The 13,106-nt window shown below is 44.5% G+C and overlaps 1 protein-coding gene across 4 annotated transcripts in view; it reads left to right on the top strand.

The window, feature by feature from the left end:
- Positions 1-13,106, top strand: part of SHLD2 (shieldin complex subunit 2) — a 202,111-nt gene that overhangs the window by 133,157 nt on the left and 55,848 nt on the right. For all 4 annotated transcript variants that reach the window (XM_029609425.1, XM_029609427.1, XM_029609428.1 and 1 more), the window contains one exon: positions 1,377-1,559. In XM_029609425.1, the coding sequence (XP_029465285.1) occupies positions 1,377-1,559 (183 nt within the window). The remainder of the gene's footprint in view (positions 1-1,376; positions 1,560-13,106) is intronic.

The raw sequence follows: 13,106 nt of genomic DNA on the forward strand, positions 1-13,106 counted from the left end.
ATTAGCAGCACAGTCCCCAATCTCAAACCCCTCCCATTTCTCAACCTCCCTCCCTGGATGCCAACCCCTGCATCCTTCACCCTAGCCCATCCTAATGAGTGCCTGGAGTACCCCCTAGATTTTGAACCTGGGAGCAGCCGTTTTCCAAATTGGCATCAGCTGCCCCATCACATGATAGGGGCAAAGGCAAGATATCGACTGGCTGGTGCCATTTTGGAAAATGGACAGAGCAAGGATGACCATTTGTTGTTTTTTTTTTTGTTTGTTTTTTTTAGCGCCAAGCATCTAAAAGTTTCTCAAACTTAAATTCTTTGAAGCAGGAGTGGAGCAGCTGCAACTGATCCATATTCTTAATGCCCGAAACAAGTAGCCATCCTAGCAGCTATACCCCCTGTTGGCCAATTCTTCGAAAGGAAGTCTTCTCAGATTGCACCTTTTAATACCCTCCCCTGCCAACAGGGCTCACTTCCTTTTCCAAAGCTTGACCAAATTGCCTGTTCAATGTGCACAAAACTTTAACTGCCCTACTGACAGAATCCACAAAGTCGCGTTGTTCTCTTGCATTGATATCATTAAATCACAGGACTAACCCAATATGTAATCATTTTAACTCCTAAATCATTCTTGACCTTGTAATCCAGCAACAGGAGCAGGCATAAATGTAGACAGAAGATCTTTCAAGGAGAAATGCAACCAAGCAAACAAATATTTTGCTTAAAAAATTCACTAGACCAGCTGCTCAGTAATAAAACTTTACATGAAATTCCAGTCTCTGAATGCAACTAAACTTATTTAGGACTGTCAGCCACAAAAAAACCTGAAATTTATAAGTGCAATGAAAACAAATAACTGTATATTATCAGTTGCTGCTCACAGGACTTTTTCCTGGAATATCCAAAATTAAACAGGTGGCATACTTAGGTTTATCTCTTTTCCCTTGAACAAAAAATGTGTATAAAAACCAAGCTTAAACTAAATAGGGACAATGTATCCGAATCAGAAATGTATACACTTTTCAAACATCCCTGACTATCCAAAAAGAAAAGAAAATTATCTGAAAATAGTGCCAAACAATAGCTAAGCCAAAACAGTTTCACCAGGCCCTCATCATATATGGCTTTTCCCCTCCAGGTTTGTTTTGCTAATATTTTCTGATAACATAAGACCTGTTTACAATTGAAATGTAGAAATATGGGTAGTGCATGCAGAATGGTTAAACTCAATGTCCTTAAAATGCTTTCTCTGGTTTTTAGAAATAATCTCTGCAATCTTTTTCCAAGTTTGAGATTCTTACACTTCTTTGTACTTTTTCTAAGATGCAGAAAAGCCCATGTGATGCATTTTTTGCTTCTTTCCTTTTTTGTGATCTAATATAGTGGGTGTGACAGCTCTACAGGATTTATTGGCGTATGTGTCTTTGAAGCATGGCTACCTGTGGGATCTTCCTGAGCGGCAGCCTCAGAGCTTGGAGCATGTACAGCATGTACATTTAAGTCGGCTTCAGCCTGATACTTTGGTGCATTCCGTACTACAAGTTCTCAGCATCATCGTGCTGACAGGTACTTTGATTTGTTGTGCTGCTCTGGTTTTCTGAGAAGCCAAAATTATGTAGAGATGTCATAACACGTACTGACACTTTCTGATTGTCTCTTTTTTTTTTTTTTAACTTGGCTGTAACTAGAGATGTGAGAATTTTTTCAGAATATGTTAATCGAACAGTTTGCTAAAGCTGAAAGAATTTTGCAGGTTTATCAAATTGGTTTGCCAAAGAAATGTTTGAAGAAATTCAAAGTAGATACAAAAAATTTGTTTCAGATATTAGAAAAATAGTCTTTGGGTTCATTGAATTTTCCCTATTTTCTTTCTGATTTTTTGAAAATCCAAAGCACCATTTTCAAAGTTCTTTCAGATTTTCCCCAGTCCAGCAGAATTCTCAAGTGGGTTTGGAGCAAATCCAAAAATTCTATCAGATTGGACCCAAGCTGAGGTTGTCTGGTTAAATTTCCAAAATTGTTTTCATGAAATTGTTTTCATGCCTCTAGCTGTATATTTATAAAGAGAGAGAGGTAAATGCCCATGGAGAAAGTGAAGAATACGGTTAAGACAGTAATATAATGGACAGAAAGCAAAATAAAGCCAAGAATAAGCAATTTTAAGAGTTTAAGGGGTGCAAGTTGTTTTGCATTTTTTAAATTTGCATTTACTGAATTTCAACAGCAATTGATCGTTGAAAGAAAATAAGTAAAAACAATAATATGTAACTGCTTCTAAGGCAGCAGAGCTAGTTAGATTGCTCAGTATTTCTAACTGCCTGTTTCATGGTTCAATAGCTTCCTCTTTTTGACCCTTTTTTCTAGGTCTCTTTTTTTGTCTTATTACGTGCTACAGCTTTTCTTTTTCAGAATAAACTGTGACCATTATATTAAATTTACGCTCTCTGTTTGTAAAGTCCTTCCCTGAGTTCATTTCTTACCTGGTTGTGCTGATTTATACCTTATGGACTGGATGTATTGAAAATACATATGACCTCAGGAAGATGGAAAAAAAAAATATATATATATATGCCTATATACATTTCAAATTGTAGCTGTCATAAAAGCAGATATTCATGAGATATTTGACAAAAGTAAAAAAATTCCAAACAAGCGGAAAAAAAGATATTTAGAGCTTCTCAGAAGACAGCAGGATGGTAGTCCTCACACATGGGTGACATCATCGGATGCAGCCCGGCCAGGAACTTTGATCTTAAAGATTCTAGAGCTTTCAAACACACCCTACTGAGCATGTGCAGCTGTACCTGCCCCCTAAGTAGAGTCCTCTCAGTCTCTCTTTTTTTGCAGTCGTGTGGTCACGGTATTCAGCTTTGCTCTCTCCTCACAAATTTTGTTGTGATTTTTTCTGGAGCTGCAGCTGTTTTTTCTTTTTCTTATGATAGTTTTTATTTTTTGTTTTTTATTTTAATTTTTCTGTTCCTTTCGAATTTCTGCCAGCCACATGGCGGGCCTTAGACTCTGCAGTCTAGTAGAATCTAATTCTATTCCTTAATAAATACTACATCTGCAGTTTAGTTTTTGTGTCCTCTCCTTGCTCTGTCTGTTTTTGTGCTTTATTCTGGTGCTGACAGAATGCAGTCTGTGTGTAAAGTGTGTAGCCCACTGAGCCTGGGAACTCGCCGGAGTTCTACCCGGGCAGGAGTTCCATGTTGTTTCACATTCGATTGACATCACTGGAGACTCACAGTGGAGGGATTGAGAACCACATCATTCCTGTAGGGGGGAGAACTCATCCTCCCCACTTCTATGGAACTAGTCTCCATGGACAGGAGTTCTGAATGATATAGCCTCCCCTCCTGCTCGCCAGTGATGGCAGTGCAGTCTCCTTGTGAGAGAGGGTGAGCAGGAGTGTGGCTGCTGTACCTTTGGTGCCATACCTGGTAACAGTTACCCGTGCACACCCATGCCATCGCACTAATGGTCTGCTATGTTGATGTCAGGACTCAGTCAGAGACTAGGACTGTCATTGTTCACCATAGTCACCCTTGACACCATCAAGGTGCCAGAATGCCATCAATGCCATCAAGGTGTGTAACTGCTCTCAACACTGTAAGGGCCATTGCCCGTGGGTGCTATCAGTTGCTCTGCATGCTTCAATTACCCTGGCTGGAAGCGAGAGCCCTTCCATGCCCTAGACATTAGCAGGTACCGTCATGTGCCACAGACTCCATCGAGCACCATGTGTTCTCGATGCACCAGAGGAATGACATCAACCCAAACATCATCAGGTGTTATGGGCCTCAATGCAGTGGAGTAGCGGTACCATCTTTGAGTATCGTGGTCCTGTCCACATCAGAGACCAGAACCTCCTTCAAGTGCCATGTTTACCCTCAATGCCATCAGAGCCTCCCTCCTTACCATCAAGGTGTGGGCCACCCTCGAGGCCATTGTATGCCATAGAGACAATCGGGCATGTTTGCCAGTGATGCCATTCATGGTTGTTCTTGACGATGTTGAGCATCATCACTGCCAGGGGACACTGGGATCACCATCAAGCGCCTGGTCACTCACCTCATGTGCCATGTTCACCCTTGATTGCCGGGGTCGCCATCGACCTAAGGCATCCTGGAGTGCTAAGGTGGTCTGGTGTCCTCAAGGCTATCATGCATGGGGAGCACCGATGAGCCCCTTTGCAGTTTCCAGAAGGGACATCAAGGGGCATCGTGGTATGCCATTGATGGTATAAGGCCTTCAGGTGCCATAGATGCTGACATCCTTGGGTGTCTGGAGCCACCATACAGCATCAAAGGCGCTGGGGTCATGGGGCATCGGAGGCCCTGCGGATCTTCAAGCACAATCTGTGCTGCCAAGTGCCAGAGTAGCTGTCGAGGTTAGCATCAGCCATAGGCACTGGCATGGATGCCATCATCCCCATAGCATCGATGCCCTCGGGCACATAGCTGAGCTGAGAGGAATTGTTTAGGATGCCAACCATCATTGGTTCTTTTGGGAACTGATGCTGCATGTTGGTGCTGCAGGGCCTCTGCCTTCAGACACCGCGAGTGTCATCAGTACTGCCAGCACATCAACACCTTCGAACACCGGTCTCCATTGGTGTTGGAGATCCTTGGTGGATATGGTTGGATACTACTGGACACCACTGCAGAGCACCATGGGCACCATTAGTTACCATGGGCTTCCCTTCCACAGTTATGTGATGGAAAGGGCAGTGAGCCATACACAACCCCAATTCAAGGGCTGCAATCAGCCTCTTGGAGCGTTGTCGGGTACCATGGGGACAGTGCTGCCCACCACCGGGACATCCATAGTCAGAACCCCACTGGCTCTGGGGACGTGTCGTCACGCTGTATATGCTGACTCCATTAGGAGTTAGTGCGACACTGGAGCACATCATTAGCAGACAGATATGGCGGGGGTTGTCTACTTCTCCAAGCACCTCAAGCACTGGTGGGCAGCATTCTCTCCATCTGTGCCATGCACAGTTGTGCCAGAGATAGTGGGACTGCCATCATCATGCCAAGGTATCAGCTTCCTCGTTTGTTCACACCTTAAGGTGTGATGAGACACTAGCAAGAAAGGTGCATTACGCATGCTTTAATTGTTTTTTGGCATTTGTGTAATTGCCAACTCTAACATGTGGTGTTCGGACTCTGTTGTGCCGTGAGATTCTACCCACAAACATGGTGATGGGGTGTATATGTGCAGAACGGGGTACAGCTGCATGAGTACTTCTGATCACATTTTTAAAAGCGGAGGGTACTATTCTTTCAATTACCCTCTAGTGTAGGGGTGTGTGTGTGTTTTCCTCATGGCGCACACAGCAGGTTGTGAGCTGCTGCCACAAGACTGACCTAAGACTGTTCCTGGTCAAACCACCAGGGGCATAGATAACAGGAGGGTAGTGCTGCGAGTCTTTCCCTCCCACAGTAGAGAGGTATCTCTTTCTATTCGTCCCATGTTAACTTATGTTGAATCTCCTTCGGAAGATAGCCTCTGGGGCTCTATCCCTTGCAGAACCATTGCCAAACTGGAGCCTTGATTCTTTTGAATAGGTGTACCTCCTTGCAGGCCAGGACCTGCGAGTGTTGGGGGGACGGTAGCGGTAGTCGTTGGTCCATTCTTGCTGGTCCATGGGTTACTGTTGTGGCCTACCTGCAGCTGATTTGGTCAGCGATCAGTGACAGTAATCCACACTCCCCTCTCCCTTCAGATGCCAGGTTTTCCACTCCTACAAGGGATGGCTCTTGTTCCCCGTTTCCCGAAAAAGGGATTTCATTACCTCTGACTGGCAGTCATTCTTTGTTCCCTGCAGGATCTGAGAGCAGGTCAGGCATTAGTGCTCGTTCCTAGGTCAGCATCAGGTCTATTTTGCCGAGGGAGTTATTCCGGATTCATTCTCCCTGTCATACCTGGAATCTCTGTTCTGGGCAGCTCCTCAGCTGAGATTAAGGGTTTCTCCCACACGGGAGTCACCCTTTTAATACCTTCTAAGCAAAATGTGCAATTTTTGCGGGTGACCACTCTTGCCAATCATTCTCGCATGCGGGACCCTACCTCAGTGAGGAAGGTTCTGGTTCATTTGCATCTTAGTTGGAAGGTATGCCTTTCAACCTCTCGCTGTATCCATAGCTGTGTAAGTTAGGGGATGAGGGACCCCGCAACAGAGGTGGTACACTTTTGTTGCAGTGGCTTGCAAGCTATACTTCCCCTTTTTAGGGATAACTCTGTGTACAGGTTGGGAGGTCCTGGTTCATGTAACCGTTTTTCCACTTACTGGACCACATGATTCCTTGGGGAAAGTATATGTAATCATGGCCTTGGGTATTGATACCTAGGCCAGGTTGTTGGGCAATCTTTTCTGAAATCAGATTGACCCTGCCCTGATTCCCTTTGGATTACTAGGTAAGTAAAGAAATCCTGTTTCTACAGGGGTTTGCACTTGTGGCATCCCTTCTTTTTGTCTCTTTGTGGAGAGTTCTGGATTTCTTCCCCGGGTGGTTCATGCTCAGTTTTGGCTGTACCTATCATTTTGAGAGGTCTACCTCGGGGGCTAAGTCCCTACTGGAATCAGCAGTGAGTTGTTTGGTTGGGGTTGATAAATACAGGCTAGTGACTTTTTCTCTATAGCCTGCAGCCCTTGTGTCTGCCTACTTGTGTTCTTCACTCCTTCTGGCTTTTGGTCAGAATTTCAGGGTGGGTGGAGAAAATCTAGGGTATTCATTGTATATCTTAGTGTATTCCTTCAGGGAACTGTACACCACCTTTTCCAGTTTTTTTCACCAAGTTCTGGCCAGTACTGCCTTTAGTTTTTCATATTTCACTGGTTGACCAAAATGCTTCCCTGTGGATGGGAGGGAGAAAACAAAGCAGACTAGCAGGCTTCCCTTTCCGGGCAAGTGAAGGATGAGATCTCAGCAGCTCAATAAGTTCCAGCACAGCCCTTGCAGACCCAGCATTAAAGGTTAGCCAGCAGAGAACTCTCTGCTGGCTAACACTAGAAGGGTGGGTTTACGTCCGGGCAATGAGCCTCCCAGCTGGGCATGACCCAGCCCACAACACCTGAATAATAACAATACTACTGCTTCCTATCTTTCCACCATCAGCATAGCTCACCCAGAAGAACTCTAGCCTCCCAAATCCAGGGTCGGTGTCCCTTGTACCTCGCATGCTGCAGTCATCCTCTATTCCAGTCATATAGTCCATACTTAATTATATTTCTATGTATTAGTGCTCTTATATTCATATTCGTAGTCCCACCATAACAATCTTGTAATCAGCAAATCCACAAAACGTATTCAAAATCTTTCTACATTCCAATATTGAGATGATCACCAAGTTCTTAATTCTAACATGGCAGCATGTTTCGAGCAAGCTTTATGTCAGGGTAACATTCGGCTGTTCACAGGCCTCTGCACCAACAGAAAAAGACGCTGTAAAATGCCGTCACAATTGACATAGGCCAATCAAATGTTCACATCTACACAAATATAAAAGTTGAAACAGGAACCATAAACCAGATGGAAACAATATTTCTACTATTAATATTCATATCAATATAATGAATGCCACTAGATCGCTTCATTATATTCAAAAGGTTTCACTGAATTGATGGGAAAAGTCCAGTACTGCTCATGAAAATTCAATAACTTTTCACGATCACCACCACGTAGACAAACAGGAATGTGGTCAATAAGTGACCACATTAATTGGTCAAAAGTATGATCAATTTTTTAGTGTGCAAACAACTCTTGTACGCAGTTAATTTTATTCAGACTGGACTTTTGGTTTGACCAGTATGCACAAGGGTGCATGAGCATTGTAAAGCATACATCCTAAAACTGATTGACATGATGTCTGATATTTGTGGGTTATTTTGCATTCAGTTACACCTGGCCCTCCAAGGTTTGGGCACACAAACCGCATACACCACATGTGTAATACTCAGCATCTATTCTATCAGATTGTGGTTGAGAAGAGTTAGCTGTACGAACTACACATTCATGAATATTTAATCTCTGTGTATATGAAATGAAAGGTGGTTTAGAGAAAATCTTGTACATCTCTAATACTTTCTGACTCCATGAGTGATCATTGGATCAGTCACAGTCGACCTGTTCTCCATGTGTGGTTGACCATCAATAGACCTGTACACTACAGAAAGTAATTGGAAAATCTAAGAATCCCCTTCTTCCAAGCGATTTCAGATTGGCTTAGAATACATTTCTGCTGAATTGGAATGCATTTCCACCACAGTCATTGGTAGCCAGGACAATTCAAAAGGTGAAACAAGACCAACGGACATGATTCTCATTTTCCGGCTTGGCCCAGGTATATATGGTATTACTACTTTTTCAACTCTTCGTACATTCTCCAATTTAGCTAGGAAACTTGCCCTCCTTCCTCACCCAGGAAGAAAGCTGACTGGGCCATCCCAATCTACCTCATCTCATCAGAGTACTTGGAGGTTGAGTGCACACTACTCTCTCTTTGGGCACTGCCTAAAGAAGTGTAAGATATGATTTATGCAGGAAAACCATCCACGAGGAGGTTATATGCTTTTAAGTGGAAAAGATTTTTGACATGGTGTCATTCAGCATCCCTGGATCCTTCTGCTTGCCACCCTAATGATTTTCTGAGATGGCTATTCTCCCTGTCTTCATCAGAACTTTGCACTCTATGAAGAAGTGTTTGAATACCACTGCAGGGTATCATTCTCATGTGGAGGGAAAACAGATTTCTATTTATTGTTTAGTTTCCAAATTTATGAAGGGATTGTAGCATATAAAACCCTCTGTCTGTCTGAAAGCCCTGTTTGCCCTGAAATCTCAACGTTGTCCTTGCTCAGTTAATGAAACCTCCATTCAAATTATTGTTCCATTGAAATTTCTAACCTGGATGGTGGTATTTTCAGTGGCAATTACTTCACCAAGCAGAGTGCGTGAATTACAAGCCTTAGTTTCTTATTTACTTTAACTGCAGTTTATTCACATCATGGTGGTGCTTCATTTTCACCCAAAATTTCTACCAGAAGTTGTCTCCATGTTTTACATTAATCAAGCCATTATCTTCCCATGTTTTTTCCAAAGCCATTTGTACATTGGGATGAGAAGACGCGTTATACTCTATAAAAGAGCCATAACTTACTGCTTGCAGAGAACTCAAGCACATTTACAGGCATCCCAGTGGTTTGACTTCTATGATCTATAATCTTTGCAAGACAGAGGGTCATCCCATAACTGGTAGCACTCACCCCAGGATGTTGACGGCCCACGAAGAGGCAGGAATGCCACCATGATGCCATCTGCAACACTGCTTCCTGGGCTTCCCTAGGTGCTCATGCAGCGCAGCACAGAGCCTTATGAAGTCCCAGTGGTGGGAAACCTGGCTGCCGGCACTCAGCAATGATGTCACATAGCTGGGTATAAAAGGCCCAGCCATGCTCCATAGGATTGCCTCAGCAACAGCTCTCCCTGCTTGGATGCAGTGTGTGTTGCTCCTGCTTTGGTTCCTGTTTGCCTGTCCTGCCTTGTCCAGTGTGCCTTGCACAGCTTGCCTTTCCCAGCATGTCCTGCCTTGTACAGTCTGCATTGTCCAGTTTGCCTTGCCCAGCATGTCCTGCCTAGTTCAGCCTGTCTTGCTCAGTCCAGCCTGCTCTGTCCCTGGCTTCCCTTCATCCCAGTCCTTCTTCTGTCTATTTGCTACTGACCTTAGCTTTAGACCTGGATCTCCCTGTTACCTGCCACTTGCCTCTGACCTCAACTATGAACTCTGTCTGTGCCCTGTTGGTTATTTGCCTCAACCTCTGACTAGGCAATGGTCTCACCACAGCCTCTCCTGACCTTGGCCTTCCGCTGGACACTCTCTCTATATATATGCCTTATGGGACCCTTGTGTAAGTCCTACTGGCCCCTGAAATCCAAAAGCTCAGCCCATGGAGAATGGGGATGATATAGGCGAAGCTTCAGTCTAGTCCCTGTCCAAGGCATATTTGCCAGCTGTCGGCATGGGCCTAGTAGGTTCGCCTATTAGGCTGTGTCAACCACCCCACAGTACAAGGGTCCACTATCCTTACATGATCCTAACAGAATGGGCATAGCAGTTGCCAAACATACAATTTCCAATTAGCTAGCAGTTTGCACAGTGTTATTTGCTTACTGACCTCCAAGTCCCAGTCTCTGTCAAGGCTCAACAAGTTAGAGAGACTGCCATCAAATCCTGGCTCAGCATGACTCTTGAAATTGCTGACAAACTATGCCCCATCTCCAGACGTAACATTACCCAACCCACAAAAAATCATCAACCCTGGTACACGACTGAACTAAGATCCCTAAAGAATACCCTCAGGCAGCGTGAGAGAAACTGGCGTAAAGCCCCCTCACCCCAACTCGCCTCAAGTTTCAAAACTACCCTTCACCAATATAGAATAACCACCCTCAAAACAAAAAGAGACTACTTTTCAGCTAAGATCCACCAATACATGTACAACCCGAAAGCCCTTTTCAATTATGTTGCCAACCTCACCAAATCCTCTCAGCCCACTATCCCTGAGAATGATGCCTCCACTAAGAGCGAAGAAATCGCCCAGTATTTCCTCACAAAAATCACCAACATCCTCCGCAGATTTCAACACCCTTCTCCATCCACCTCCCCTTCCCCCTCCCTCCAACCTTCCCCCACTTCACCCACCCTCCAAACCCTTGACCTGACTTCCGCTAAAGAAGTGGAATCTATTCTCAGAAAACTTAAACCAGCTTCCCACCCTTCAGACACCATTCCCACAAAATCCCTCCTCTCCATCCCGAACACTATATCCAAACCCATCGCAGACATCATAAACTCCTCCCTCTCTTCAGGCTCTGTCCCAGATGCTCTTAAACAAGCTATTGTCAAGCCCCTCCTAAAAAAACCAACACTAGACCCTAAAGACCCCGCTAACTTCCGCCCTATCTCTAACCTGCCCTTCCTATCCAAAATTATGGAAAAGATTGTAAACATCCAACTTACAGAATATCTAGAAAGCAACAACATTCTGCATCCAGCCCAATACGGCTTCCGTAAATACCTCAATACAGAAACCCTCCTGCTCTCCCTCACGGACCACTTACTCATAGGCATGGACCGAGGCAACTGTTACCTCCTCGCCCTACTCGACATCTCAGCTGCCTTTGATACCATCAACCATAACCTCCTCATCAACCGGCTATCCGAAATAGGCATCTCAGGCCTAGCCCTACTATGGTTTAAATCCTACTTATCTAACAGAAAGTTCTCCGTCAAGATAGGAAACGCCAACTCCACACTCTATCCCTTGTCTCAAGGTGTCCCACAAGGCTCCTCCCTCTCCTCCACCCTTTTCAACATTTATCTCACACCTCTATGTCAGCTCCTCACAGACCTCGGCCTCAAATTCTACCTCTATGCAGATGACGTTCAAATCGTCATTCCCATTCACAACTCTCTCTCAGATGCCCTTGCCTTCTGGAACACATGACTTGCCAACATCAATGACTTCCTCACCAACATCCACCTCGCTCTAAACTCCTCCAAAACAGAGCTGCTCCTTATCTCTCCTCACCTCCCTCCCAAACCACCGATCTCCAACGATCCAGCTTTCAACGTCATAACACCCCAACCCACAGTAAGAGACCTTGGGGTTATCATAGATCAACAACTCAATCTCAAAAAACAGATCAACTCCATCCTCAAAGAAGGTTTCTTCAAGCTTCACATCCTGAAGAAACTCAGACCCCTCCTCCACTATCATGACTTCCGCACCGTCGTCCAAGCCACCCTTTCCTCAAAGCTGGACTACTGTAATGCCCTCTTCCTTGGCCTACCCTCCTCCACCACCAAGCCCTTACAAATGCTCCAGAATGCCATCGCCAGGGTCATCACCAACTCAAGGAAAGCTGATCACATTACCCCAATACTCAAAGAACTCCACTGGCTCCCCATCGCATCCCGAATTCTCTTCAAAATTCTAACCATAGTGCACAAGTCCATCCACTCGCACAATTCCAATTGGTTGGATGAACCCTTTCGTCCTATACGCACTGAACGACCCACTCGCACTGTCAACAAAGGCACCCTCTCCATTCCCCCTTTGAAAAAAGCCCACCTCTCCTCTACTAGGGACCGTGCACTATCCATTGCAGGCCCTAAACAATGGAACACCCTCCCTACCACTCTCAGGCTAGAGCCATGTTACGCCAAGTTCAGAAAAAACCTTAAAACATGGCTCTTCCGACAAGCCTACCCTGATTAAGTACACCGACTTCTGCAAGTATCTTGCCTACGCCTTGTATATTCCTGTAAATAGTCCGTTGCAGTTTTTATTTATTGCTTTAATTCCTCCACCTCCTGCTCTTTGTATACTCCTCCTTGTTCGCCCTCCCTGTTCATTGTAATTTCTACCTTTAAAGTTACATTGTAAACCGGTATGATGTATGCATACTAATACCGGTATATAAAAGTTTTTAAATAAATAAATAAAATAAATAAATAAAATAACTTCAGTTGCTCATCTAAAGGCTGTTTCTACCAAAGACATCTGAATAGCTGCAACTTGGTCATCTGTACATACCTTTATGTCCTACTACTGTCTGGACAATCCTCAAAGAATGATGGTAACTTTGGATAAGCAGTTTTGCACAGCCTGTTCACCCAGTAATGCACTTTCCTTGGGAGGAGCCAAATTGCGTATTCATTAAGGGCTGTGCAATGCTACACTCATCTTAGGACTCCCCATATGTTATTGCTAATTCAGCCCTGCTTGTCAATGGAGAAAGCAAGTTTGCTTACTGTAAACAGGGTTCTCTGCAGACAGCAGGATGAATTAGCCATATTTAGTACCCACCCATCTTCCTGGAGAGTTGACTACTTCATTTGCATTAAGCCCTACAATCGACTGAGAGGCTCACAAGGTAATGTTCTCACAATAACTACCGCACATGCTCAGTAGAGCAAAAGCTTCAGAGAGAGTGGTCCATTTAGCACCATCAGATGATATCACCCACATCTGTGTCTACAGAGAGCTCTGTTTATGGTAAGCAAACTCACTTTCCCCAAGAATTTGATCTATAAATCCATTAC

Source organism: Rhinatrema bivittatum, chromosome 7, assembly GCF_901001135.1.
Source record: "Rhinatrema bivittatum chromosome 7, aRhiBiv1.1, whole genome shotgun sequence".
Lineage (NCBI taxonomy): Eukaryota > Metazoa > Chordata > Amphibia > Gymnophiona > Rhinatrematidae > Rhinatrema > Rhinatrema bivittatum.